This window comes from Acanthisitta chloris, unplaced genomic scaffold (genome assembly GCF_000695815.1).
Source record: "Acanthisitta chloris isolate BGI_N310 unplaced genomic scaffold, ASM69581v1 scaffold37541, whole genome shotgun sequence".
Lineage (NCBI taxonomy): Eukaryota > Metazoa > Chordata > Aves > Passeriformes > Acanthisittidae > Acanthisitta > Acanthisitta chloris.
The window spans coordinates 7407-32491 of record NW_008655222.1 but is presented as its reverse complement, the minus strand read 5'-3'; the positions used below and the strand labels follow the sequence as shown (position 1 = coordinate 32491).

At 42.3% G+C, this 25085-nt stretch overlaps 1 protein-coding gene across 3 annotated transcripts; it reads left to right on the top strand.

Moving 5' to 3' along the window:
* Positions 1 to 1097: 1097 nt before the first annotated feature.
* LIN54 (lin-54 DREAM MuvB core complex component) lies at positions 1098 to 23695 on the top strand. 3 transcript variants are annotated; one of them, XM_009083798.1, is made up of 12 exons: positions 1098 to 1118; positions 7367 to 7487; positions 10374 to 10519; positions 14480 to 14696; positions 15436 to 15509; positions 15664 to 15861; positions 17600 to 17691; positions 18852 to 18923; positions 20985 to 21087; positions 21270 to 21407; positions 22112 to 22314; positions 23336 to 23695. In XM_009083798.1, the coding sequence occupies exons 1-12, from the start codon at positions 1098 to 1100 to the stop codon at positions 23535 to 23537; spliced, it is 1587 nt and encodes a 528-aa protein (XP_009082046.1). In that variant the 3' UTR covers positions 23538 to 23695. The 3 variants fall into 3 exon arrangements, with proteins under 3 accessions (XP_009082046.1, XP_009082044.1, XP_009082045.1); XM_009083796.1 differs by having other exon boundaries at positions 1098 to 1790; XM_009083797.1 differs by lacking the exons at positions 7367 to 7487; positions 10374 to 10519 and having other exon boundaries at positions 1098 to 1790.
* Positions 23696 to 25085: the final 1390 nt, after the last annotated feature.

Below are 25085 nucleotides of genomic sequence, written 5' to 3'. Positions count from 1 at the left end.
GGAAGCAGAATTTGCAAGGATTTTGTCCTCTTGATCTTATAATGAGCACTCAAGAGCATGTACAACATACCCATGTGTTCTGCTCACCTGTCCAGTGCCCAAGCGTGCTCATGGGGTCAGTGAGTGGGGAAAATGCCTCAGTAAGCTGCTCTGTTTTCAGACTCTGACAGGGATACAATTTTAATGGGAATGGTAGATGTGACCATTTCCAGCCATGTCTTCCAGGTTTCTCAAGTGGGAAGCAGCTCTGGCTTTGAATCTTGCTGTAGGTTTTTTTCTTAAAATATTTATTGGTCACTCTTACTGGTCAGCTTAAAAAATTCCATTTTCTTTCGTGTCGGGTGTTCTTTGTTGTGTGTTTAGAACACCTTTCAAATTAGCCATGAATTTGGGCATTATATTTTCTGGTGAGTGTTCTGGGGGGAAAAAAAACTACTGAGCTGCTCTTTTCACAGCCAGCACGGAGGGATTATCCATTCATCTTGGAAGTGCAGGGCTTGGGCTTAGTCCTGGGGCAGGTGGGTTGTTGTTTGAGCTCATAGGGTTGTTGAAGCCTATCACTAAACAGCTGTTTGTTTTCCTAAGATTGCCAAAATGAAAATCTGGCAAAAGCAACCCCCTGTTTTGCCTGGTATGGATAACAGGTCTCTTGAGGCAAGATAACCTAATAATCAGCGTTGACATGTGTGAGATGAGACATTGTCATCTGTTGGATTTTTCAAAGCTGTTTAGCTTTATCCTTCAGTCAGTTTAAATGTTTGTGCCCCTATCTTCAGGGGAAACACTGTGTCTTTGTGTACTGTGTTGTCAGGAGTGGACTGGTAATCCACACCAAGTCAGTGCCTTGATTTGACTTCAGTGAAGAGGTTTGATATAAGTTATTACTGAGAGTAAATTCAGCTTAATATGTTGTATTTTGATAACAGTTTTTTCCTATGATATCCATCCCTCCTGTGCATGCACTATCCTTTCAGTCTCAAAAAATCCTGTATTTTCTTCTTTGGTAATATTATTCATAAAGCTTTGTGTTCTGGAAGCCAATAACTTTTTACAATATTGCAGTACCTGCTCTGGTCATCACTGCCACAGCTGCTAAAATGGAGGTGGTTTCAGCAGAAGTGAACAGTTTGCTCCCTGAGGAAATCATGGACACAGGCATAACTCTGGTGGAAGATGACAGCATCGAGGCAGTTATCGTGTCCTCACCCATAGGAGATTCTATTCCCATGGAAACAGAACTGGAAGAAATAGTGAGCATAAACTCCACCAGCGACTCCTCAGCTGCAACCACAGCCACAGTCACCACGGAATCGGTCACTGCCCCCACGGGTCAGTCGGGTGACGCCACGGCCAACACCACGACCCCAAAGCCTGATGCGAATGCAGCTGTAAAACCTGCCTTTCCCCCTGGCCTGCATAAACTCGGTGCTCAGGCCCCTGTCACTATATCAGCCAGTCAGATCATTCTGAACAAGACCACCGATATCAAAATTGGCAATCAGAGCATCAAACCGGATGGGCAGAAGCTCATTGTAACGACTTTGGGCAAGTCTGGCCAACCTATTGTCTTAGCATTACCCCACAGCCAACTCCCTCAGTCGCAGAAGACAGTGTCCCAGGCCCAAGGTGGAGACTCCAAGGTCCAAGGCCAACAGATCAAAGTTGTTATTGGAGGTCGCTCGGAAGTGAAACCTGTTGTTGGTGTCTCGGCGTTGACGCAGGGAAGTCAGCTGATAAATACTGCTGCCCAACCTTCTGTTCTGCAGTCCCAGCAAGTAAAAACAGTACAGGTAAAGTGAGTTATGCTGATGAAACGTCTTAAAGCCGATTTTGTTGTTGTCTGTTTCCTGCACTGATCGACTCACTGTTGCTTTCAGCCTTTGCATTTATTCTTTGTATGAAAAAATACAATGCTGCTCTTAGCCCATGCTTTCATCTGTGGATGCATTTACCATTTTATGCTGTTTTCCTCTAGCTACTGTCTAGAAGCAGGATTTGCCTCAGAGAAAGGAGCTATTCAGTAAACTGAAGTTTATTTTCTCATCATTTTAATTTTACTTAAATAAATTCTACATACTCTCAGGAAGACTGAATTGAACTCTATATGCCTGTTGTTCTTTATTCAAAGTGTACACTGCTTTACTCCTTTATGAAAGAGTAGCTTCTGCCTATTCCATTTAGTTTGTTTGAATATACTCTCTGAAAAAACTTCCAGCATCTGAAAAAGAACAGGGAGGTGTATCTTGTCTGCCTCAAATCTGGTTAAACTTGTTAATAGGTACTGGTAGATTAGACACTGTCAGAAGCTGAACACTTCAAGGTCTTGTTCCAAATCCCTGGCATGGACCTTGAGGTATTTGAAACCACAGAGAATCTTCCTGGATCTGTGTTGAAATTACTTGGGTTGTGACTCAAAGGGTCCAATTTTCACCTTATATAAGGCAGAAGTAAATGTGAATGACTGTTCTAGTTGGCAGTGAGGCAGAAATAAGGCCTCTTGAAGGAAAAGTAGAACCCAGTGCAGGTTATGATGGAAAAGTATTTATTTTACTGTCTAAATGAAATGAGAAATTAAACTATTAAGTATGCTAATAAAAATAATCAGCTGCACATGAAAAATAACAAAGTTTTGAAGCATTTTATAAGCTGAATGTTCCCCAAATAGTATTTCATGGCAAGTTTGTGTGAGCAACTCTCAAGAGTTTTTTCTAAACTGCAGATGATTCCTGCACCAATTTCTACTTTCTCCGTTTTGTTGCTACATCTTACCTGTGGAAACACATTTAGTAATGGCTCTTTGAAACATAAATTTTCTGAAGGGACTTAGAAGTAGTGATCAAGGTACCTAAGTGGTTGTCACTAGTTTTCAAAAAAGTCTTTGCTCTTGACTCAGCATAGGAACACCTAAGAGTGGGTCAGTTCCTGTGACTTGGCTTCAGTTCTTCACTGCAAGTGGGAGATAGAGGAAACTGAGGAGACTGACTTAGCTGTGATGTGGTTTTGTTTGCATGAGATGACCTGTTCTATCAGTGACTGAAATACAGTGACTTGGCAATTGATCTCTGCTGTTTGTCCTCAGGAATTCTACAGGTTTCTTAGTGGAAGCTCTTAAAAATGGGCTTGCATCTATTTGTAAATCTAATTAATTTCAGTTTGAGTAAATTTGTTTGGTTGTGGTGTCTTTTTATTAAACTTTTGCTTCTGTTTGCAGAACAGAATGAATTGTTAGCACCTGACATGCCTTTTTTCCTCCTTAAGGAATGAAAAGCAAGAAAGCAATGTTGGTACCAAATACTGCAGGGAAGATGATTACATTAGCACTTCACAGACAGTGCTTTTCCCTGTAGAAAACTACTTAAGTATCAGTGATATATGAGGCTAGGAGAGAGATTCATGGTCTACTGTACCATGAATGACAGGGGAGGTAACCCACACATTGAGTCCCTGCCTTAGAAAATGAAGTCATGCGTTTACCTCATCGTCCTGAACAAGCCCCTTAACCTTTCAGTGCCTGGAAAAAGAGGCTGTGAATGGAAAAGAGGCCCCTGACTTCCCAAGGGTCTCACGCAACTTATCTCTTGTGGCTTTATGAATCAGGTATTTCAGATGGAAGGCAGCACAATAGTTTGACTTGATGCTGGGAAGTGAATCGGTAAGAGATTAGATGACAAAGAGCTCTCATCAGTTCTTGTTACATTGCCACTGTGGTAAGGGCTTTGCATTTCATTAGAGAAACTCAATTAGCCTTGCTGTAGTCTAATTGTGACAGTTGAAATCTCAGCACTTGAGGCATAATCGGTAGAGTTCAGCAAAATGTTTTTTTGGAATTTGGCTCCTTCTCTGACAGTTCTAGAGCTGTGAGGTGTAAAGCGTGGCAGGACCTTTGGCCTCACTATATCCAGAGGTTAATTGCTCTCCCTTGGCAGTTCATCCTGATTTAGTTGAAACTACTGCCATGGATGCGTGGAAAAAAATACTGGGCAAGTGCATCTGTTTTCAGCTTGTGCCTCCTGCCTGCATAGAGGCTTAAAATCAGTGCTGTGCTTGCTGGTGTACTACTTTAGTCCAGGTGCATTGAGCAGGAGTTTGGCCTTGCACATGACTCTCAACCAAATGTCCAGACGTGTCACCATTGCTGTCACTGCGTCACTTGAACTTGGCTTGGTGTGGGAACTGGCTCTGGTTTCAACAGTTAAATCAAGTAGCCATAGCATCATTGCTACCATGGCAAGGCAACTGCTAAGGCATCGTTGTCGCTCATCTCATCATGGAAAAGTGACCCTGTGCACTCCCTAACCTCAAACTCCCAGTCCTAGCTCAGCTTCTTCATCTTCTCTGAGGGACACTGTTCTCCATTTCTGTGTTGTAGACTCCCTGGTTTCTCATATTATGCCAAGTATAGATTGCATGGAGAGTGGCTACATGGACAAGCTCCCAAGAGGTCATCTAGGGAGTGGATTTATAGTGTGTTAGCTCCTTTGTGGTAGCTGACTATGAAGATATCCAGCAGTAAATGCTAGGTGTGTGTGCCTCTTGCTGCATGAGTAGAACACAATCTGACAACTGAAAACAGAGTTGCTAGTTCATGTTCAGTTCTTAGGAAGACATATATTGACCCTTTAAATCAAGTTGCTTGCAGATAAATCTCTTAACTTCTGTAGCAGTAAGAAGGTTGGGGTGTGCTTCTAAATATAATAATATTCTTACAGAAGAGCTTATTGCCCCAGGAAATATTTTTGCAGTCTAATTCAAAGTAACTTGCAGAGACCATGCTTAGCTTGCACAGGCAGAGGAACAAGCTTCTTGTGATTAGTACAGGCACTGGCAGAGGGCTCCAGAGAACTTGCCCTTTCTGAAGTATCAAAGGGGTAGTTTGTCATCTTGATTATTTCCTCTGGTTTCTCCAGTCTCTGCTGAAATGGGTTCTGATTCCTAGAAGCCTCTCACAGGTGTCTGGGGGTTGTCAGAAACCTCAGAAAGGTTCACTTGGCAGCAGGTAGGGGCAGGAGTGTTGTTCTTCACCTATAACCAAGTTTAAGCCTTGCTATCTTTTCTCAGCCCTGAGGGGATTCACTTGTCTATTAGACTTTCTTCTTTGTAAACAAACAGTTCACCCAAAAAGCAGAGGGGAAATTTTTCTGATGAGGATACTGCAAGTTGAATATGAGGGAAGCAGGGCTATGTGTGTTGACCAGCTATCATTTGAGGATTTTTCCATTTTCTCTGGAATATTTGGTGCTAAAGGTAGCTGGTATTTTGCACATATCCATGTAGGTAATTTAAGCACACTTATTGACTGTTACTGGGAAACAACTGCTGTTGTCCAGAGCTGGCTGTTCCTGCTGGATGTTGATCTTGGTCTGAGCCAGACTTTGCTCTTGCTCCAGAGAGTAACAGCAATAGCAGTTGAGTTGCAATAATACCTTATGTCAGGGTAAGGTTAATGTAAGCAGAATGGAAATCTCAAGTCAAGCAGATGAAATGTGGAGAATTTATCAGAAATGAAAATGTGTGCAAATCTAAAATAAAATTTCTGCTAAAATCCCTGCTCATCTCTCAGCTCTGTGTGTGCTGAGAGAACTGAATCCTTGAAACATTAAAATAGCTTTGATTTAAATTAGTGAGCAGAGCTGTGAATGAAACTTCCTTCTTCAAACAACTCATGTTTTGAAGTTGTAGTTAATATATCTCCAAAAAGAGCAGGTGTGTTTCTTCTCTGTTTCATTTTAAGCCTTGACAATTGTATGCCACCTATAAAGCAGCTAGTGTGCCCTGGGAGCAGCATGTTTAGTCTGAGATGGAGGTTTCCCCAACACTTGTGCTGTGACCGTGGAGCACCTGAAGTCTGTTCTCTGGTGCTTCCTGGTGCCAGAGCTGCTCCTTGCTGGCTTCCCTTGGCTGGGCAGAGCTCAGGCATGCAGAGGTGGCTTTCACAGCAGGCTGGAGAGCTCCAGTGCTGGAGCAGGAGGGAGCTCTGGCTTCCCTGGTTGTGCTGTGAGTGTCCTGCTGGGAGCTGAAGCAGCCTCATGTGTGCTCTTTGTGGAGCAGTTTAGGAATTCGTTATGTACTGGTGAATACTTCAAATGTTTTGGCATCACTCGACTGTGAAAAAAGTGTTTTCAGTCAACAAATTTGATAAATAGGGATTTGTGTAGGAAGCCATAACATCCAGCCTACTCAACTGCTTTCTCAGACTGTTAAAAGTAGCTGTCAGTTCTGTATCTTCAGTGAGATTTCTCCAGATCCTTGAGTGCTGAGGTGGTTCTGTGCCTTTCAGAGGTGGCTCTCCACAGGGATGCCAATGTCATGCCTCTCTGATACTGCTGGAGTTGGTGCCTGGTGCCCAGAGGAGGTGCCTGGGTGTGTGTGGTGGAGGACAGGCAGGATGTGCCTGACCTGTGGCGTGAATAAGTGTAAGGGCATCAGTCAAGCCTTACACTGTGCTTGCTGAGACTCAAGGGAGATCCTAGCAATAGTCCACATCTGTAGGCAGCCTCTGCAGCCAGCAGCTTATAAGTCCTTGAAAGAAGTCAACCTCCAAATTGAGCTGTTCACCAGCTGGGTGCCAGTGCATAAAAACTGGTCGAATAAACGCATCTGGTAGTTAACTCCTGTCAGTGTTCTGTCAGAAAAGGGAGAAAAATCTTCTTTAAGCACAGGAGTATAAAACCCTGCTTAGAAAGATTTCAAGTGGAGAAATCTGTCAGCAAATTGCACATGTTCTTAGCCCAACTGTGTTTCATGAGACTGGATCACAGAAAGAAACAAAGACTCCCTTGCAACTGGATGTAGTCAACTGATTTGTTCTTGGCTAATGAGTACCCAAAACTTGGGACTGATGATCCATGTGCTTTTGGGGAACTGTTGCAGAAGGTGGTTTGCCCATTTTCAGGATAAAAGTGTGCCGCTGTGTCAAAACAGGTCAGGAGATGTTTCAGAGTAGTAGCTGTCACATTTAAACCAGTCGAGGACAAGTTTTGTCCTGGTTGGCTGAAAAAGAAGTAACTGCATTTAAAGCTTCAAATTTTGAGACTTGTGCATTTAATTTTAACATTTTAATGTAGACCAATGCAATGTGAGACATAATTTCAGCACCTCAAAGATGAGGTATGTTTGCACAGAGAGCTATCTGATGAAAAAACCATAGGGGATTTGGCTATCCTGCTTTGGTAGTAGTTCTAAAGTATCATGGATGATATCCAAGTTCTTTCCATAGTGAGAAATGCAGATGAAATGAGAGAGAAGCACTTACTCTAATTACGCGTGCAAGTATTGCCCTTTTGATTTTTTTAATGTACCTAACAATACAATAATTTAGATCCAAAATGCTCAAGTTACTTTAGATCTTTTTTCCTCCATCTTTTAGATTGCGAAGAAGACACGAACCCCAACTTCTGGCCCGGTGATCACCAAGCTGATATTTGCAAAACCAATCAATAGCAAAGCTGTTACAGGGCAGACCACTCAAGTGTCACCAGTCATTGCAGGTTGTACTACTTTGACTTGTTTTGCTTTACCATTTTTTAAAGAGATGGTGATTGTAAAAATTTTTCTGTCTCGATGATTTTACTGTAGTTTCTGTCAAAGTACCTCAAGCAATTGAAAAAAAAAAAAAAGTCAGCAGAGAATTTTGTGGATAGAAGCAGATAAATGCAGTTCTTGGTACCTTTATCTTCAGCTCATTTAGAATAAACTTTGTAATTGCAGAGTTGCTTTTACTGCAAGATGCTTTGACTTTATGGATTTTGGGGAGGAGGAAAAAAAAACCCCAGAGCCACAGAAAAGACTACTGAATAAACAGAAAGTATTTGTAAAAGCATTACATAAATACACAGGGTGAAAAGGAGACACATGCTCTTGTATTACTTTAATCTGCTTATAGTTGGACTTCAATGTAATACATGCAAGTAACAGGAAAAATGTTTGAGTGAAAGGAAGTGAATAAAGCTGTGCTGTTTCTGTGAAGTTGCTCACCTGCTTCAAAAATAACCATTGCCCAAGTGTCTTAAGAAAGTAATTAAGGCAAGTAAGAAATGGTGTTTCTCTTTGGAAAATAAAGCTATATATCTTTAGAAAAAAGCCAAGCCAAACATAGAATAATGACAAAAAATCACCAAAATGACAAAAAAATCCTTTGTTTATTATGGCAGTGGGACCAATGTGTCTGTTGCTAAATGCACCATTGCATGTATGCAAGTAACATCTTAGATGTGTAAATTATTTGAAAGGACAAATGTAGGACGCCACAGTCATCTTCAGAGCTTTGGAGTATGTCTTCAGCTGCTTCCAGATTGACCAGCCCAAGGAGGCCTGAAATCTTTTCTATGTATTTAAACAGATTTGTTAAGCCTTTACAGAACTGGGACTTGAGCTGGTATTAAAAAGTCCACAGCTGTGTCCTGTGTTCAGAGCTTTGGTAGGTATAGGTGGAAGGCAAGTAACTGAAATATCTTTTCCTCAAGTTGTCAGGCTGCCTGCAGCCCAACCTGTGCTTCAGGGGAAACAGATTCCTCATCCCACTCCCCAGTCCCTCACTTTGCTCGCACAATTCCCAACCAGATACACAGACCTGTGAATAAGAAGATTGGTATGCTTGTAAATATTTGAACTAAGCTGTTTGTGTGTGAAAAAGAACCCCAAAACAAACCAAAAGCCAAACAAACAAAAAACCCAACCCAAAAACATTGTAAAACCCCACACCACTTGGAGCTGCATTACATTTGCATCTGGCAATACATGACAATTGGTAAACAGTGAAGAGCCAGGATAAAAATAATAACGATGACTGGGTTTGAGCTTACTGTCTCCAGAATGAAAGGAAATGTCCAAATTAAATGATACTTACCTACTATTGACAAACAGATATGTTACAAAATAACTTGAAGTTTTTAAATCAGTATATTGGAAAATCAAGAGTACCTGTACCTGAGCCTGTGAGAGAATCATCACTGGGAGGTGAAGATGCTTCACTAATTGAGAGGGAAATCTTTTTCAACATCTGCTCTTCCTCTCACCCTTCCACCCAGCCTGCACAGCTTGCCAGCTTGGAAGGTTCTGGCATCATTCTGGGAAAGGTGTAACATTTGTGTTTTGGGTTTTGATTCTGTGTGCCGGTTTTGAGTCTGATAAATATATTTAATTGCCTGGGAATTTGTGCAATCTGAGGTGGAAGCTATAAATTTGCAAAACTTGTCAATATAAGCAACCAGGTTCTGTTTAGGAGCTGATGCCAAGGGGTACAGATGAGGTGTAATGAGACAGGGAAAGCTGTCACCAGGAAAATAACTCAAAGCATTGAAAACTGGAGATGGTAAAATTCCCATAGACACATTCTTCAGGTTGCATGTGGTTTTAGCAGCTGCTGGCAACTCTCTGTGCTGTTAGTTAGACTGCACAAAACTGGAGGTTATTTTAGAGCACAAAGACCTCAGAGGAAGTCAGCTCTCTGGGAGGATTGTGCTTTTTCTTGTTAGTTCCAGTTGACTGTAATTGTTATGACACTAGTTGATTTTTGGATGGAGAAGTGAAGCTGGTATGTGTTTATTTCTTGTTTTTATAAATGGAGTACAAGAGAATGGGGGACAGAGAAGCTATGACAGAAACGAGTCTGATCCAAAGTGCAGCAGAGGAAAGCTCAGTGGTCAATCACTCTTTGGAAAGAAACTTAGGAAGTATGAAAAAAAACCCCAATGTTTTCCATTCTGGGAGTTTTGCAATATTCCTAAGGCAGATTTAATGCTTTGAAGCTGCTGGTTTTGCTGTTTAATGTTTTTTGGCATTGTAAAAACAGATTGTTTGTAGAGTTACACTACCACTCATGTTCATGTGTGTGTCATATATTCAGTTAGGCAGTGAAAGAAACAACCATCAACACAGAGAAGGAAAAAACCCAAAAACCTTAGAGTTGAGGGTAGACAGACCAAACACCTTTTCCTTAGTCACTGTATCACAGCTTGTTTTTGATGACTGAGGTTTCAAAAGGAAGTAGTTCTCCACAGATGCTCAGTTTCTCTGGACATTGGCAGCATCCCAGGGACTCCCTAGGAAACTCTCAGATGGTTGGGTGTCTGCATGCAGTGCAGAGCTGCACACCTCAGGGTGCTATCCTGGCTGTAAAGAATTCTCAGCTGAATGTCACAGAAACCTCAGTGTGTGTTTTGGCTTTTTTTAAGCCTGAGTGACTTGTCTTTTGATTTGCAATAATGCCAATTATTTTCTTCTTTGTTGGTAAATCTAGAACTCCAGTGTCCTTGCTGCCAGGTCATACCCTCTCAGAAGTAGGGATCAGTTGCACGATATGCAGAGAAAACTTTGGTTTGAAAGTGAATGTGAACAGGGATAACTGGAGCTGATGGTGTCTTCATTGTTTATAGGTAGGGTTTTTTCACAGTCTGCTCCAGGGACACCACCAAAGACAATAACGATCTCTGAGAGTGGAGTCATTGGATCATCTTTGAGTACATCAACACAGCAGACACCGAATAAAATAGCTATCTCACCACTCAAATCCCCTAATAAGGTAAGGACCTGTCTGGCTGCAGCCTTCTCTCCCTCCTGCACAGTGGTCTGAATGGAGCTCTCTGTGTCTTTGCTACAAGCTGTTTATTATCTCTTCAGAGATAATAAACATATCTCCAGAGTCCATAAAAATATCCCCAGTCTCCGTTGTGCATCATGATGCTCTGTGGTAATGCCCTAACCTAGATTTTTTTTTTTTGCAATTGGCTCCCTTACTGTGGTTTTAAGTAAATATGCACTACTGCATTAGTCTCCCATTCCTGCCATTTCTTGCCATTCCCTAAGCATCCATTCTGAGAACAGCTGTTCCCTCTTAGTGCTCGAACTATTTTTAATGCCTTCATAAAACCTCAACAGGCTGTTTAAGAAGAGGCCTCGATAACGTTAATAGGTCAGCACTTATTAACCATTGCCTGCTACTGCATAGGAAATTCAGTCTTTCCTAGTCACGTCTTGAAGTAAAAGAGATTTGCAATGGTCCTTGACAAATACAGAGCTGGAGATTGACACAGGTGGGCAACAGAGCAAGTAACTCATCCATCTTGAGCTGCATAACAAGGCAACACTTGTGTTTTAGATTTGTTGAAATTGTCTCAAGAAGAGGAATATTGCTGGAGAAAGGGGCAGAGGGGGACAGGATGCATTTTGTATGCTAGCTAAATATGTATGAAAAGTGGAGTAAGAAGAAAGAGCTCTGTCAGTTTGGCTGTGCTTTAGTGATGTCATGTACAAAGGGAGTGAAGGACTTGTGTTTGACAGCTCTTAGTGAGGGAATCAACATGAAGAAGGAGTGAAAAATAATAACTCTAGAATCAAAATGAACAGTGAGTGTGAAAAGATCTTCCTTAAGGCTGCACCTTGAATTTGCCATAGATAAGTAATTCTAAATACCTTTTAAAAGCAAATGCTTTCAGAACCTGGGATTTTTCATAGAGCAGAAAGAAGTTTGGGACCTAAAATAGAAAACCAGCCTTGGAAGTGGTGTAGCAATATAGGACATTCAAACACTGCACTGCAGAAATGCAGGCAAAAGACTGGATATCTATCAGAATCTGGAAAGCAGATTTGAAAATACTCATGGTGTTATACTTTGACTAAATCAGTAGTGTCAGGTGAGATTTTTTTTTTCTTTTCCACAGCTCTTCTTTTAAATTTCTGTTTATGATGAAATAGTCATGGTACCAATTATAAAGCTGTTAGAAATCCATCCTGACAATGCTCAGGCTTCACTGGGGTAGTATCCTTTAAAAAAAAAGAAAAAAAAAAAATCAAACCAAAGGAAAAGAATAACCCCTCACTCCCCACCACATGCTGTGCCAGGTTTCTGCAAGGCCTTTTGGTGCTGGAAACCAGCAATGCCTTCAAGTTTCTAAGGGACTTATTTGCTGTTGTTGCAGCTGGACCCGTGTGAGCTGTGACTACATACAGGGCCCTTGTTCATATGAAGAACTCTGTGTGCTGGTAGAGAGCTGCACTTTCATGAGGAGGGGAATGTGTATGTACCAGAGTCTTGTATCCTGCAAGGAGATTTAAACTGCTTCTTTGTTTTGCCAAGCAGCTAACAGTGGTGTCAGTGGCCTCTCAGCCTCCCAACTCCCCTCAGAAGACGGTGGGCGTCCCCCTGAATGTAGCTTTAGGACAGCAGATCCTCACAGTGCAGCAGTCAGCACCCTCCTCCCCTGGGAAGGCTATAGCCAACCATACAACTGCCCAGGTACAGACTGACTTTGCTTTGTCTTCCAGCGTGTCTGTGTCGTTGCTTGTGGGAAAGTGGAGTGTTGGGCAGCACATTGGCAGTGGTCAGTCCCAGGGTGTTCCTGTAATGGTGTTTGCTTGAGAACTGGCAGAAGGATTGCCTTGAGGAGCACATACTTCTTCAGTTGAGAGGTGCAGACCATTGTAAGCCTGTCCAAGGACATGCTGGTAGAAAGCAGCTTTCCAGCTTGGAAAGCTCCTCTTGGTGCAAGGTCATGTCTCTGTACGCTGAATCTCCCAAGTTGTCTGAAAAACTCCCTCTGACATGATGAAGAGTTCTTTGGGTGGTTTTCCTCTCTTCCACCACTGGCTAGGGCTTCTTTCCAGGTGTTTCTGAGGTTTGTGACAGTGGAGTTCATTCTTGTGATAGAGGTCTGCATAAGCAAAACACCATGGTCTGAAACCTACAGAACTAGAAATTATTCTTTTCCTGTAGCTCATTTCTAGAAAAATAGGGATTTCCATAATAGCTTTTGTAAATTGATTTGCACAATAAATCACAAGACAAATTAGGCTTTTCTTACAAACTACAGTTCTTACTGTTTTCCTTTTTTGTAATCATAGGTGGATTTTTTTCTATCATAATGTATTCCTGTTTTGGTAAACATGAAGAGATGTGTGTGGGTGGTAAATAACCAGAGTGTGGTTATAGCAGGGAGTGGACACAGCTGCATGTACAGCACAAGACCAGAAACACAAACAGATTTTGCCAATCTCCTCTTACTGATACAGATGATAATTAGAATGCTGATATGGGGATGTGGATACCAGCATGATTTGAATTTTATTTTCTTTCTCCAGAGTAAAACTGTCTTTTGAAACAGTTGTTAAAAGGTTAAGACACTCTAATACAAGCAACATAAGTGGGAAAACGGAGGTGTCTGTGGGGTATACGTACTGAGTTCTGATCCAGAGCTATCTGACACAACACAAGGCTTTCACCTCTCTTCACATGCCTACAGAAGAATTGCCACTTGAACTTTACAGTTTTCCCAGTTATCCTTGGATTGTAGCCTCTAATTTGTGTGTTGGAGAGAGCTTGGCCCATACTGATCCCCTGTGATAACACTTTGTCTGTGGCTGTGCTTATTTTGTATTGCTCTGGCTTGTTAAGGTTTCAGTGTATCAGGGGAAAATAAATTCCAAGAAAACACATCTTTAAAGCCAAGGCTTGTGTTCCAGTGAAAGGTGTGCAAATTGAGATTTCATTCGTGTAGTTGCTGTAAGATGGGAAAACGTTCTGATAAGAATTCACATCATACTATCAACCAAATTTAATACTAAAACTTAATGTCAAGGACAATATGTTTAATATCAATATTAAAGGATACTGAGAAGAAAAAGCTGGGCTCCAAAAGGAGTTAGATGGAGGGAGAAAAGGGAGGAATAAATCAAGGTTTGAGGTTGAGCAAGGCTGGAACAAGAGGCCATTATCAAACCAGTACACTTATGAATGCATCTAAATAAAATAAAAACAGTTTGTAGTTTGAGCAAAATTGGAAAGGTGAAGTCCTGCAAATTCCAGGTGTACTGCTATTCCAGCTGTGAGGTAGCACAGGTCTGGCAAGCTCCCTTTCTTTCACCATTTTGCCTTTATTCGTAATGAATTTATTTTGCTACTCCTCATTGTTCTTGCTTCTTTCATTTCTCAGCTTGTACTCTCCTTCTGATGTATATCAGTTTATGGACTCTGTTCCATTTTCTTTTCAAGGGTTGCACAGTGAATTCTGTGTCTTAACAGGATGTGTCTGTACACATGGAGATAAATCATGTTGCAGTCCAGCACAAACAGTTCTGCTAGTTCTTACCACGTGCTGCTATTAGTAGGAATATTTCTAGGTTTGCTTGTCGCTTGGTTTTGGAATACAAACTGAGCAGTGTTCTCTGTAGTCTCCTGAAACAGTTTGGGCAGACATTGTATCTGAGGAAGTGAACTGAATCACCCTCTTCATGTAAATATTGGTCTACTCTGGTGTTGGGTGTAGAGCATTGAAAATGGAACTGAGTTTGCCCTGAGCTATAGAGAAACATTCAGTCTCTTTGCATCTGTTCTACTTTTTGAAAGCAAAATGGGGATAACTGGCTTCCCTCTCAAGGATGCAAAGGTTATGGTAGAGTTGCTCACTAGCAAATTGAGGAATAAACACATTGATGTTCTTTCTGCCTTTGTACAAGTAACTTCGTGCTGTCTGTGTTGGCTTAACAGGCTGTGAAATCAGCAGTGCAGACCATTACTGTAGGAGGAGTGGGTACATCTCAGTTTAAGACAATTATTCCCTTGGCAACTGCACCCAATGTTCAGCAGATTCAGGTACCTGGAAGCAAGTTCCATTATGTCAGACTCGTTACTGCCACAACAGCCAGTAGTTCAACCCAGTCGGCCAGTCAGAACCCCAGTACGAATACTCAGCCTCTTCAGCAGGGTAAGTGCTGCTGTTCATGCATTGTGTGAAGCTTTTATTGGTTTTTTTTCATGTTGTCATGTAAGCATTAAAATGAATACATAGTAGAGTTCTGTGAAGACTGCCAGATGTACTTGGTTCTGTGGTAAGACTCCTATAAATTTGATATTGTGCTGTTACCGCTGATTTGTATGTGGAAATGCTCCTGTGTGTCAAATTGCTCTGTAGTTGGGCCTGAATCCTTGGAGCATTTTTAGGTTGCTTTTCCCTAGTGTATCAGCTTTGTGAGTGACTTGTGGCAACTTCCAGATCCTCTGTATGAGAAGAGTAAAGCCAGGACAGCCCACAAACACATTACCAACACTCCTGTAACATGAAGATCCTTCCATGTAAATCCACATAAATTACTTTAGAAGTGCCCAATGTTTCTACTGGTTTCTGTCCATACTGTGATGGAATCAAAGATTTCCAGCCAAGCTGTGGCTCTTGTATTCTCCCTTTGCTAAGGAAAATCCAGTGTCCAGAGGAGGTCTGCACCAAGCTGCTTTTGAAGTCATTGCTGTGAAATATGTGTACAGGCTCTTGTGCCAAATATGTGTTTGCAGAGGTGTTCTTTAGACCCAGGTGCTGTATGCCATGAGGTCAGGCAGAGCATTGTTGCAGCATTAAGTACCTCTGTGTTATGCACATGTGAAAGTCTGAAGGACTGAACTGTAGGCTTTGAATAACGTGTTAATGTGATGTTGTCTCTTGATACTAGCGAAGCCAGTGGTGGTGAATGCGACCCCAGTGCGTATGTCTGTTCCCATAGTGCCAGCACAGACTGTGAAACAGGTGAGCTAAATGTCAAAGGCACATTCCTGACTTGTTTTGGCTGGACAGATTAAAAAAAAAATCTGTCTCCAGCTCTGTAATGAAATGTCCTATTAATAAAATTGCCTTCTGAATCAATGAAGCAATGATTTCACAAAGACTTCTTTTTCTCCAGGTGGTGCCCAAACCAATCAACTCAACTTCACAGATAGTTACTACTAGTCAGCCCCAACAAAGACTTATTATGCCAGCCACTCCCCTGCCACAGATACAGCCCAACCTCACCAACCTCCCACCAGGCACTGTACTGGCACCAGCACCTGGCACAGGAAACGTCGGGTATGCAGTCCTTCCAGCTCAGTATGTCACACAGGTATGGTGTTACTGCTCCTCAACTGGCACCTGACACCAAGGCCAGTTTCTTTTAGGGACCCTTGGCAGAATGGCAATAGTACTAAATTACAGTTACAATTAAAAGCATGATTTTTTTTTTTCTTATCAGAATAGCACAGGATTTCTGTAAGCAGAATCAGCATAGTACAATGTTGAGTAGCATAGTGCAGAATTTATAATGCAAACTTATAATAAAATTTATCATTCTAATCACCTAGATCTCAACTTATAGCTTCTGATCGCCTACACCCTCTGCAGATTGGATCAGCTCTTGATGCATGGTTTGCTTCATCAGTATATCGTTCTGTAGACTCAAAAATCATGTCAAAGAGTACAAGTCACTCAGTCCTTGGAGGTGACCCTGGCTACTGGGGTCATGGGTCTCATGTCCAGCAGCAGTTCCAGTCCAAGTTCTACACAGTTGTAGCTGCTTGATTTTACAGACTGTGCTCTCTGTGCTGTTACACTTCCCTGTTCTGTGACAGTTGTCACCACCCCCTGGTTGTGTGGGTGGCTGAGATCTTCACAGCTAATAAGGAAGACAGTAATTGCCCTGGTGCCCAGGGATCTTGAGGCCTGTAGTGAAGGGAGGAAGAAATCTGTTTGGTTTGTCTATTTGGCTCACAGGACCTTCAGGGCCTGATAAGGAGGAGAAAGGGAGCACATATGTGACCTGCTTGGTCAGAGAGAGTGGCTGCTTGCATTATAAAATTATGTTAGCTGATGCTAACCACATTACCAGGGGTCAGAAGCAGTGGTACCCGTCGCACCAACCCATGTCTAGGGGTTAGATTTTTGCTCTTTGCCAAGATGTGACCAACATTCTGCACGAAAAGGAGAAAAACAAAACCTTCTGCTGAAGGCTGACCTGGCAGTTTGTAGAAACAAGGGCTCTGGTAGCTCATGGCATTACTGGTACCAACCTCAGTTCTGGTTTCCTTGTGCTTTTGTCACAGCTGCAGTTTGACCCTGAAGACTGTTGTGTCCTCCCAGTTTACTTGTACAAATGTTACCTAAACTAAATAGCATTTGTGGGACCTTTCCTCAGAGGTTTTGTGTGCCAGTCACAATCTGTCCCCTTTTGCCTGGTCCCAGTAGGTCTATATTTTGCTATGTGCCAGTCTGTCTCCAGAACCTGTCCCAGCAGGAGAAACTGTCTGCATGTAGGTAATGCTAAAGAAGCCAGGATGTTGTCCTTTGGCAGGTTCTTGTGAGGTTTGGGGTTTATAACATGAAAAATAAGCTGTGAGTTCAGGTAGAACCTGCAGAGAAGTTGGAATGCAAACCATTTCATTTGCTTTTATTCCATAGTGAGTGGCTTGTATATAAAGAAAGCTATTAAAGTAATTTGTGCAGGAAGCAATCCTGCTCTGTTAGGGGGAACGGTTGCTTAGGAAAAGGGGGGGCGAAATTAACATGTTTTTAGGAGCAGGAACTGTTTGTGGTCTGAACATTCCTGTGTGTAATTTCTGTCATCAGTATGGCTCTAGACACTGTAATGGAGAATGAAAACATGATCTAAATCAATGTTTTTATGCTCAGAATGGAGGCAGGAGGTTGCCACGTGGTTCAGGTTCTATAACTGTCTATAGCTTTACTTACAAGCAATTTATTTTCATAACAATATCTGGGAAGCTAATTAAAATATTAGGTACACATCCTCTTGTGCATGCTTGAATTTCTTTTATGTCACACATCAACCTTTTCTGTTTTGTTAGCTACAGCAATCATCCTATGTATCCATAGCAAGCAACACCGGCTTCACAGGGACATCTAGCATCCAGTCCCAAGCACGACTGCCATTCAATGGGTGAGTTTGGTTTGGAGGATTTTCCAAGACAGTCAAGTATGCTGCAGTGTGATTATTACCTCTGACTAAAGGGCATGGATTTCTCTGACAGCTGAGCCGGTCTCTTGATCAAAGCTGTGTTTTCCTTTCTGCTTTTTGAACTCATGTGGCAGGAGGTTGACCTGAAAGTTCCTTGTTGCTCGTTTTTTTTATTTTGCATCAGCACCTGAGGGCTACAGGCTTCAACTATTTCCAACCATTCCTGGAAAGAGGGACTGGACATGTTGTGGTACTGGACTAAGCATCTATGAGCTAGATGATTAGTACATGCAGAAATGCAGCCAGACAGCAAAATGGATCCTGATAGGAGACTTTCAGTTTTTTTCAGTCTTGCATTTTTTCTTTAAGGATGAAAATAACAGCTCACACAGTATTTTTCCTGTACCAATCCAGCAGGCTTAGCTGTTCTGCACAGTCCTTTTGTGTTACTGTTTGCTGGAAATTGTAAATGCCAAGGTGCTTTTTGTTGCTGCAGCCTCAACTGTTGCAAACTAATCCCAAATCCAGATGCAGCTATTTAAATGAACAGGCTGGATTTAATCTCCCTGGTATTATGTGCAGAAATTGCTGGATAGGGCAGGAACAAATCTCATCAAAAGTGATTAGTGTCGCAAAATCCAAGTTCTAAGAGCAGTTAAAGACTATGTCCAATATAAAATTTATCTATAAACCGAATATCATGTTTTGGCTTGCTTTCCTATTATTCCAGAGAGTGATTTTGGGGGTTTTTAATTCCAATTAGAACAAAAGGAAAGGCACAATCATGTTGTGTGAACCTTGGTTGGATCTAGTTCTGCTGCATGTAGAGGAGTCCTGGGGAAGTTTTCTCTGACTCCAGTTTTCAGTTATAGTGTTTCCTCTAGCTTTAAGCCTAATTTCCACTTTAGGGATGCATCCAGATTGGCAGCAAATAATCCATCTCTTTCTGGGTTGGAAAGGCATTATATGAAGGACTATAAAAAATAGTTACCTAAATGCAGTCAAAAAACCTAATGCAAGGGGAATATAAGGGTTTTTTTCAAAGTTTTTATTATGAGCTATTTACTTGTATTTAAAATAGGAAGAAACTGATAAAACAGTGTGTGTGTGTGTATATATAAATGCACTTTTTCCTCCCACAGAATAATTCCTTCTGAATCTGCAAACCGCCCCAGGAAGCCTTGCAATTGTACTAAGTCTCTGTGTTTGAAATTGTAAGTACAGCTTGGTATTGTTTGCATTTTTTGAGCCTTTTTTAACATCACAAATTGATGACAGGTATCAGAATATGATGGGTTTAAGTATGGCAGAAATTTTGTGTCTCGATGCTGATTTAAGGTTGCTGTTGGTGGAGATGTGGCAGAGCCTGTGTCATTTTGCAGTTCTTATGAGCTAGATGGATCCTGACATGTCTAACTTTGCAGCCCTGTTGTGTGGTGGAGCCAATTCCACTCAGCAGCTCTAGTTGCATTGTTGCACCATGAGTGAAAGAGCATCCCATGGTGTCATTACTGGGCATTTACTGTACTTTGGTGAAGTACATCAGTAATACCATGCTGGATCAAGTCCTTCAGAAAAATTGGGCTGTGTATCTGTTATTAAAGGACTGAATAGGCATGTGATTATTCACTGACAGGTCTGAGTTTTGCTTATCCTTGCGAGATATTTTGCTGTCCCACCCAATGCATTTGTAAGAATTTGACATCAAAGCATTTTAAGCTGAGGAGAGTTTCGTTACTGTGAGGCAAAGTCAGTACCAATTTTTTGAGATCGTAACGGGAGGAGATACTGAAATTACCACAGTTTCAGTTGGTTCCCTGAATCCTAGACAATGAAGAGGAAATCGGGGTGTGGTGCTCAAAGGGAAAGTGATGCAATGGTATCTGAACCCAAGTTAGGAAGTGTGTTTAAACTCTTCAGCTTGGGTTTCTTTTTGTGTAGGGAGGTGTGCCCTGGACTTCCTTGTCTTGAAATTCTGTTGCATAGAAGACATAGTAAACAGGAAGATGTGTAGCTGTTTTTTCAGATACTTTGCATATATGACTGACCTCCTAGTGCCTAATGTATGTCAGAGGTGTAGGGTTTTCAACTTGGTTTAGTTTTTGGTGCCTGAATGTGCTAGAGATGCTGGGAGAATGATGGCATCACTGGAGATACTTTGCTGTTTGGAAGCAGACTTTTCTTGTAAATTGCTGTAATGATATCTTTAAGTGGCTTGGCTTTGGTGCAGAGCAAATGACTAATTCACTCTGGCAAAGGTGCTTTCTCACTGGTAAAACTTTTTCCTGTCTGGAAGGGAAGTTGTTTTTTCCCAAATGCATGTTAAAGGTAGGCACATAGCCCATTCTACAAAGAAGTGATCTCAGTTTTTTGCTTACTGATGTTCTGGGTTGATGCTGGCACTGTTTGTTTTGGGAACCAGGACTATTCCACTACTAAATTTTAAACAGGACAAAAAGGAGAGCTGTTACAGCTTGTAAAAGCTTTTGATGTGTTTGTCCCTGGGACCATTCATAGAATCAAAGAATCAACCGAGTTGGCAAAGGCCTCCAAGACCATCAAGTCCAACCCTACTGTGGTTACTAGACCATGGCACTAAGTGCCACATCCAGTCTCAGCTTGAAAACCTCCAGGGATGGGGAATCCACCATCTCCCTGGGCAGCACATTCCAATGTCTGATCACTCTCTCCATAAAAAAATCTCTTCCTAATATCCAACCTAAACCTCCCCTGGCAGGGTAAGTTTAGGTTAGATGAACTTCTTTGATGAACTCTGCCTCAGTTTACAGCTGCAAACAGCTTATGGGCAAAACCAGCAGAAAAGGCTTGTTGCTGTGTTAGTCAGTTTGCCTGTTAATTGGCACTCCAGTTCTTGCCTTTTGTTCCAGCTGTGTGAGAGCTCCTGAAGGCTGACTTGGAACTGGCTGGGAGGTAGGATGGCCCTGAATATGTGGATGACCCACAAGTCACCCTAGAAAAAAGCCTCATTAGCTTCTCTTGCTGCTGTGGGGACCTGTGCTATATGAACATCAGCTCAGATGGACATCTTTGAGTTGTACCTGTGACTTTAGACAGCAGCTTAGAGCTGTGCTAGATGATTGAGGCTCTGCAATGAAGCTAGTACTACTTGTACACATGGAGTCAAGCATAGGGTGACCCTTACCCTGATTGCTGCATGTGCATTTTGCCAGAGTAGGAACTTCTGCTACTGCCATCAGGACTAATACCAATGTAATGGTCATGTTTGCAAATGCCTTCTGCATCTTCTCTTTCAGGTATTGTGATTGCTTTGCAAATGGTGAATTCTGCAATAACTGCAACTGTACGAATTGTTACAACAACCTGGACCACGAAAATGATAGGCAAAAAGCAATAAAGGTGAGGGGCCTCTTCCCCTGTCCCTGGGATGAAAGCTGTTTGGCTTATGTCTCCTGAAGCCACAGAGTGGGTGTATAATGCCCTGATCTCCTCCCACATGTGCAAGGCTTATGTTCTTTCATTGCACCTCTAAATTCTGCTCCCTGCACGCAATGACTGACCATTTGGGTCTGCATTGACAGGCCTGCCTTGACAGAAACCCTGAAGCTTTCAAGCCCAAAATAGGGAAAGGGAAGGAAGGAGAGTCGGATCGGAGGCACAGCAAAGGGTGTAACTGCAAACGCTCGGGATGTCTCAAAAACTACTGCGAATGTTATGAGGTATGAAGCATTGTATCATCTTAAAGATAGTAACTTCTTCCTTCACTGCACTGACTTCTCTGATTTGCTTTGTTTCTTTGTATTGCTCTCAGGTTTTTCTCTACTGTTCTTTTCCATTGCTATAATGTTTCCTCTTCTCCCAGCAGGTTCCACATAGTAAGCCACCGTATGGCAACACTGATCACTTCTGTTGTGTAATTTTAATTTTAAACAATGTAGCAAATTTCAGCGTAGGCTTGGAGTTGTTCTTTCCTGAATAGCACATTTTCCTAAACAAATCTACTGCACCAAGTCCCTAGGAGGAGTTGAAGCAGCATCCTGCAGATGCTCTGGGGTAGAACATGTTTCTGGAAGTCTAAAGCAGAAGTTGTTACTTCCTCTGCCAACTGATCAGTCTGTGGATTTAGAGACAGTAGCAGACTGAACTCTCATAGCTAGCTCAGCCATCTAAATACTTGCTGCACACTGGAGGTTGGTAAAGAAGGGGATGAGTGGGAAAACATTAATTTATATTTGAGTCAAGTGTATATTGTGGGAAGGCATCTCAGCTTGAGGTGAGAACTTAGAGACAAAACTACTACTTGGGAGTTTCTTCTAGTGCCTAATTGGTAAGAGATTAAAACAAGATACCTTTTTGTTGTGACTTGCCAGAAAGGGAGTTAAGGTTGCAACAGATTTCTTACATTTTTGTTTGTTTCTTTCAGGCAAAAATCATGTGTTCTTCCATATGCAAATGCATTGGCTGTAAAAATTTCGAAGAAAGCCCAGAGCGAAAGACATTGATGCATTTAGCAGACGCTGCAGAAGTTAGAGTCCAGCAACAAACTGCTGCAAAGACCAAGTTATCTTCCCAGATCTCAGATTTGCTGACCAGGCCAACACCAGCACTCAGCAGTGGTGGTGGGAAGTAAGTTAATGCTGCACCCTGTTTAAGTTGTTTCTAACATGGGGTTCTGATGTATGTGACAGGTATGTCCCTGTCATCTTTGCATGCTGTCTGTGTAAGCTGCTGCAGTTAGGGGAATGCAGTACCTTCCGTGGGACCTAGGGCATGCCAGGCTTAGCTGTAACTTAAGCATTGTCATCACTGCCATGTGCTCACAGAAAGCATGAAGTTCACTTTCCCGTTTACTGACTATAGTCCTTGGGCTGCTCCTTTTTGAAGTAAAAGCTGGAGAATGGTTCTGTATCCCTGGGCATTTTGATGCCTGTTTCAAAATGCCCGTCAGTGGAGGCAGGCACCAGAGCAGAATTGGCCCACTAGTTCATAGAATCATAGAATTTTAGGGGTTGGAATGGACCTTACAGATCATCTAGTCCCAACCCCCTGCCCTGGGCAGGGACACCTCCCACCAGAGCAGGTTGCTCAAGGCTCATCCAACCTGGCTGTGAACACTGCCAGGGTTGGGGCAGCCACAGCCTCCCTGGGTAACCTGGGCCAGGGTCTCACCACCCTCACAGGAAAACACTTTTTCCTAATATCTAGCCTAAATTTCCCCTCCTTTAATTTGAAACTGTTACCCCTTGTCCTGTCAGTGCAGCTCCTCACAGAGTCCCTCTCCAGCTCCTTGTAGACCCTTCAGATATTGAAAAGTTGCTCTGAGGTCTCCACGCAGTCTTCTCTTCTCCAGGCTGAACAGCCCCAACTCCCTCAGCCTGTCTGCATAGGGCAGATGCTCCAGTCCTCTTAGCAACTTCGTGGCCTCCTCTGGACTTGCTCCAGCAATTCCCTGTCCTCCTTATGTTTGAGGGCACCAGAAGTGCACACAGTTCATTTGACTGTTGCGAGCTGAAGCTTACTCACTCCCTGTTGCTTTGTCTAAAGACTCAGGAAGCAATAGGACAGATTGTTTTTGTGCTAAAAAGTTGCCCAGCCCTGGAGTTAGCATGTTTTTTGCAGAGACTCAGTGGGTGTTTCTTTGTTTCAGGCTGCCCTTTACATTTGTAACCAAGGAGGTGGCTGATGCGACCTGCGAGTGCCTCCTGGCACAGGCAGAGCAAGCAGAGAAGATGGGCAAGTCCAAAGCTGCAGCAGAGCGGATGATCCTGGAGGAGTTTGGACGCTGTTTGATGAGAGTTATTAGCTCTGCAGGGAAGTCCAAAGGTGACCCTTGTGCCATGAACTGCTGACTCATGCACATGAGCCACGATGAAGTGGACTGAAGAGAACACTTAAGGCACAGGGACACTTTGGTTTAGCATCAAGGATTTAATAAAATTTGTTAATTTGGTGCTTGTTGTAAATTGACCCGTGTAAGATTAAAACAAGAAAATCTTTTATAACAAGATGTAGAGCCTTTTAAAACTCAGCTAAATCCTCTTCTACTTAAGACAATGCCTAAAGGTCAATTCTTCTTCCCAATGTACAGCTTTTACCCTGGGTTTCTAAAACATTAGATGTGTTCTTCCCTAACCCCCAGAATAATGTCTGAAGGGCATATATAAGTTATTATAATATATTATTTACAGTGTATGTATTTGCATCACTTTGTGCATACAGGAAAACACAGGTGATGTCAACAGCCAATTTGTGCTTTGGGTGACAGGCCTGTAATAAGGAGGTACCAATGTATCCAAGAGAATTCTGAAAGGAAGTATGTAAAAATGAGCATCTAAATGGAAGGTAGTACTTGTATTTAGGACCTGACACAGCATGTTCCTTTAGTGCACAGAGCACTGTGAAATACATAGGCAATAATACAGAGGGATTTCTTACAGATTTAGCATTGAGCAAGTCGTGGAGAATCTTGTTGGAGCAAGGCCCAAGGAATGTAGAGGCGAATAGGATTAATGGGAATTGTTGATAGGAATGTGGCTGAGAGCTCAGGTGTTTCTTAAGCTGAAACTTGAAGGCTAAGACAGTGGCCTCTTCTCAGAAGTGAGGAAGAGCAGCCACACCACAATGCCAGACTGTCTGCCCAGCACAGTGTTACCTCTGTTGCTTAGGTGAAGCTTGGTTTTTTTGGGTCTGCAGCAGCCTAATCCCTCACTGGAAGCAGAGCTGTGCAGTCCATTGTGTTTTCTAAGATCAAGCTGTAACCCTGGAAAAGTGTTTAAGCCCGAGAAGCTGAAGGTATGGGAGATGACAATCTGCATCTGAATTGACTTGCAGACGAAGGTAGGGATCGTGTTCAGCCTGGTTAGGGTATTCAGGATGCTGCATGTTGGTAATTTACTTGGCATAAGGGCTTTTTTAGCATCCTTTAGAATAATTGTGTGAGCTGTGGTCACAGAAGATACTAGCACAGAATCAGGATTGCTACAAACAGACACAGATCCTTTTACACTAACAGAGGGCAGTCAGCTCTAGCCTGGGTATAGACTAAGGCAGGGGATTTTTTTCAGTATTTGTTACAGGCAATCTTAGATCACATTTTTGATAGTGGAACACATTTGTAAAATTAACCTGGTAGGTTACTTACCTATTATGAACATCCATTAACCATGTTTAATCACAGGCATTTTTATTACCTGTTTCACTGCAGCCTGAACTAGCTATGTTTTTTCCAAAAGGGATTTTGTATTCCTTGTATAAAACTGTAAATACGAAGAAATGCAGCAGAGCTCTTTCTCCAGATTTTCTAGCAGAGCCAGGCAGGGGAAAGGTAGGGGCTATGCAAACCAGCAGCAGAAACATGTGCCTACATGTGTGAAGGCAACAGGATGGCAGGATGCTCC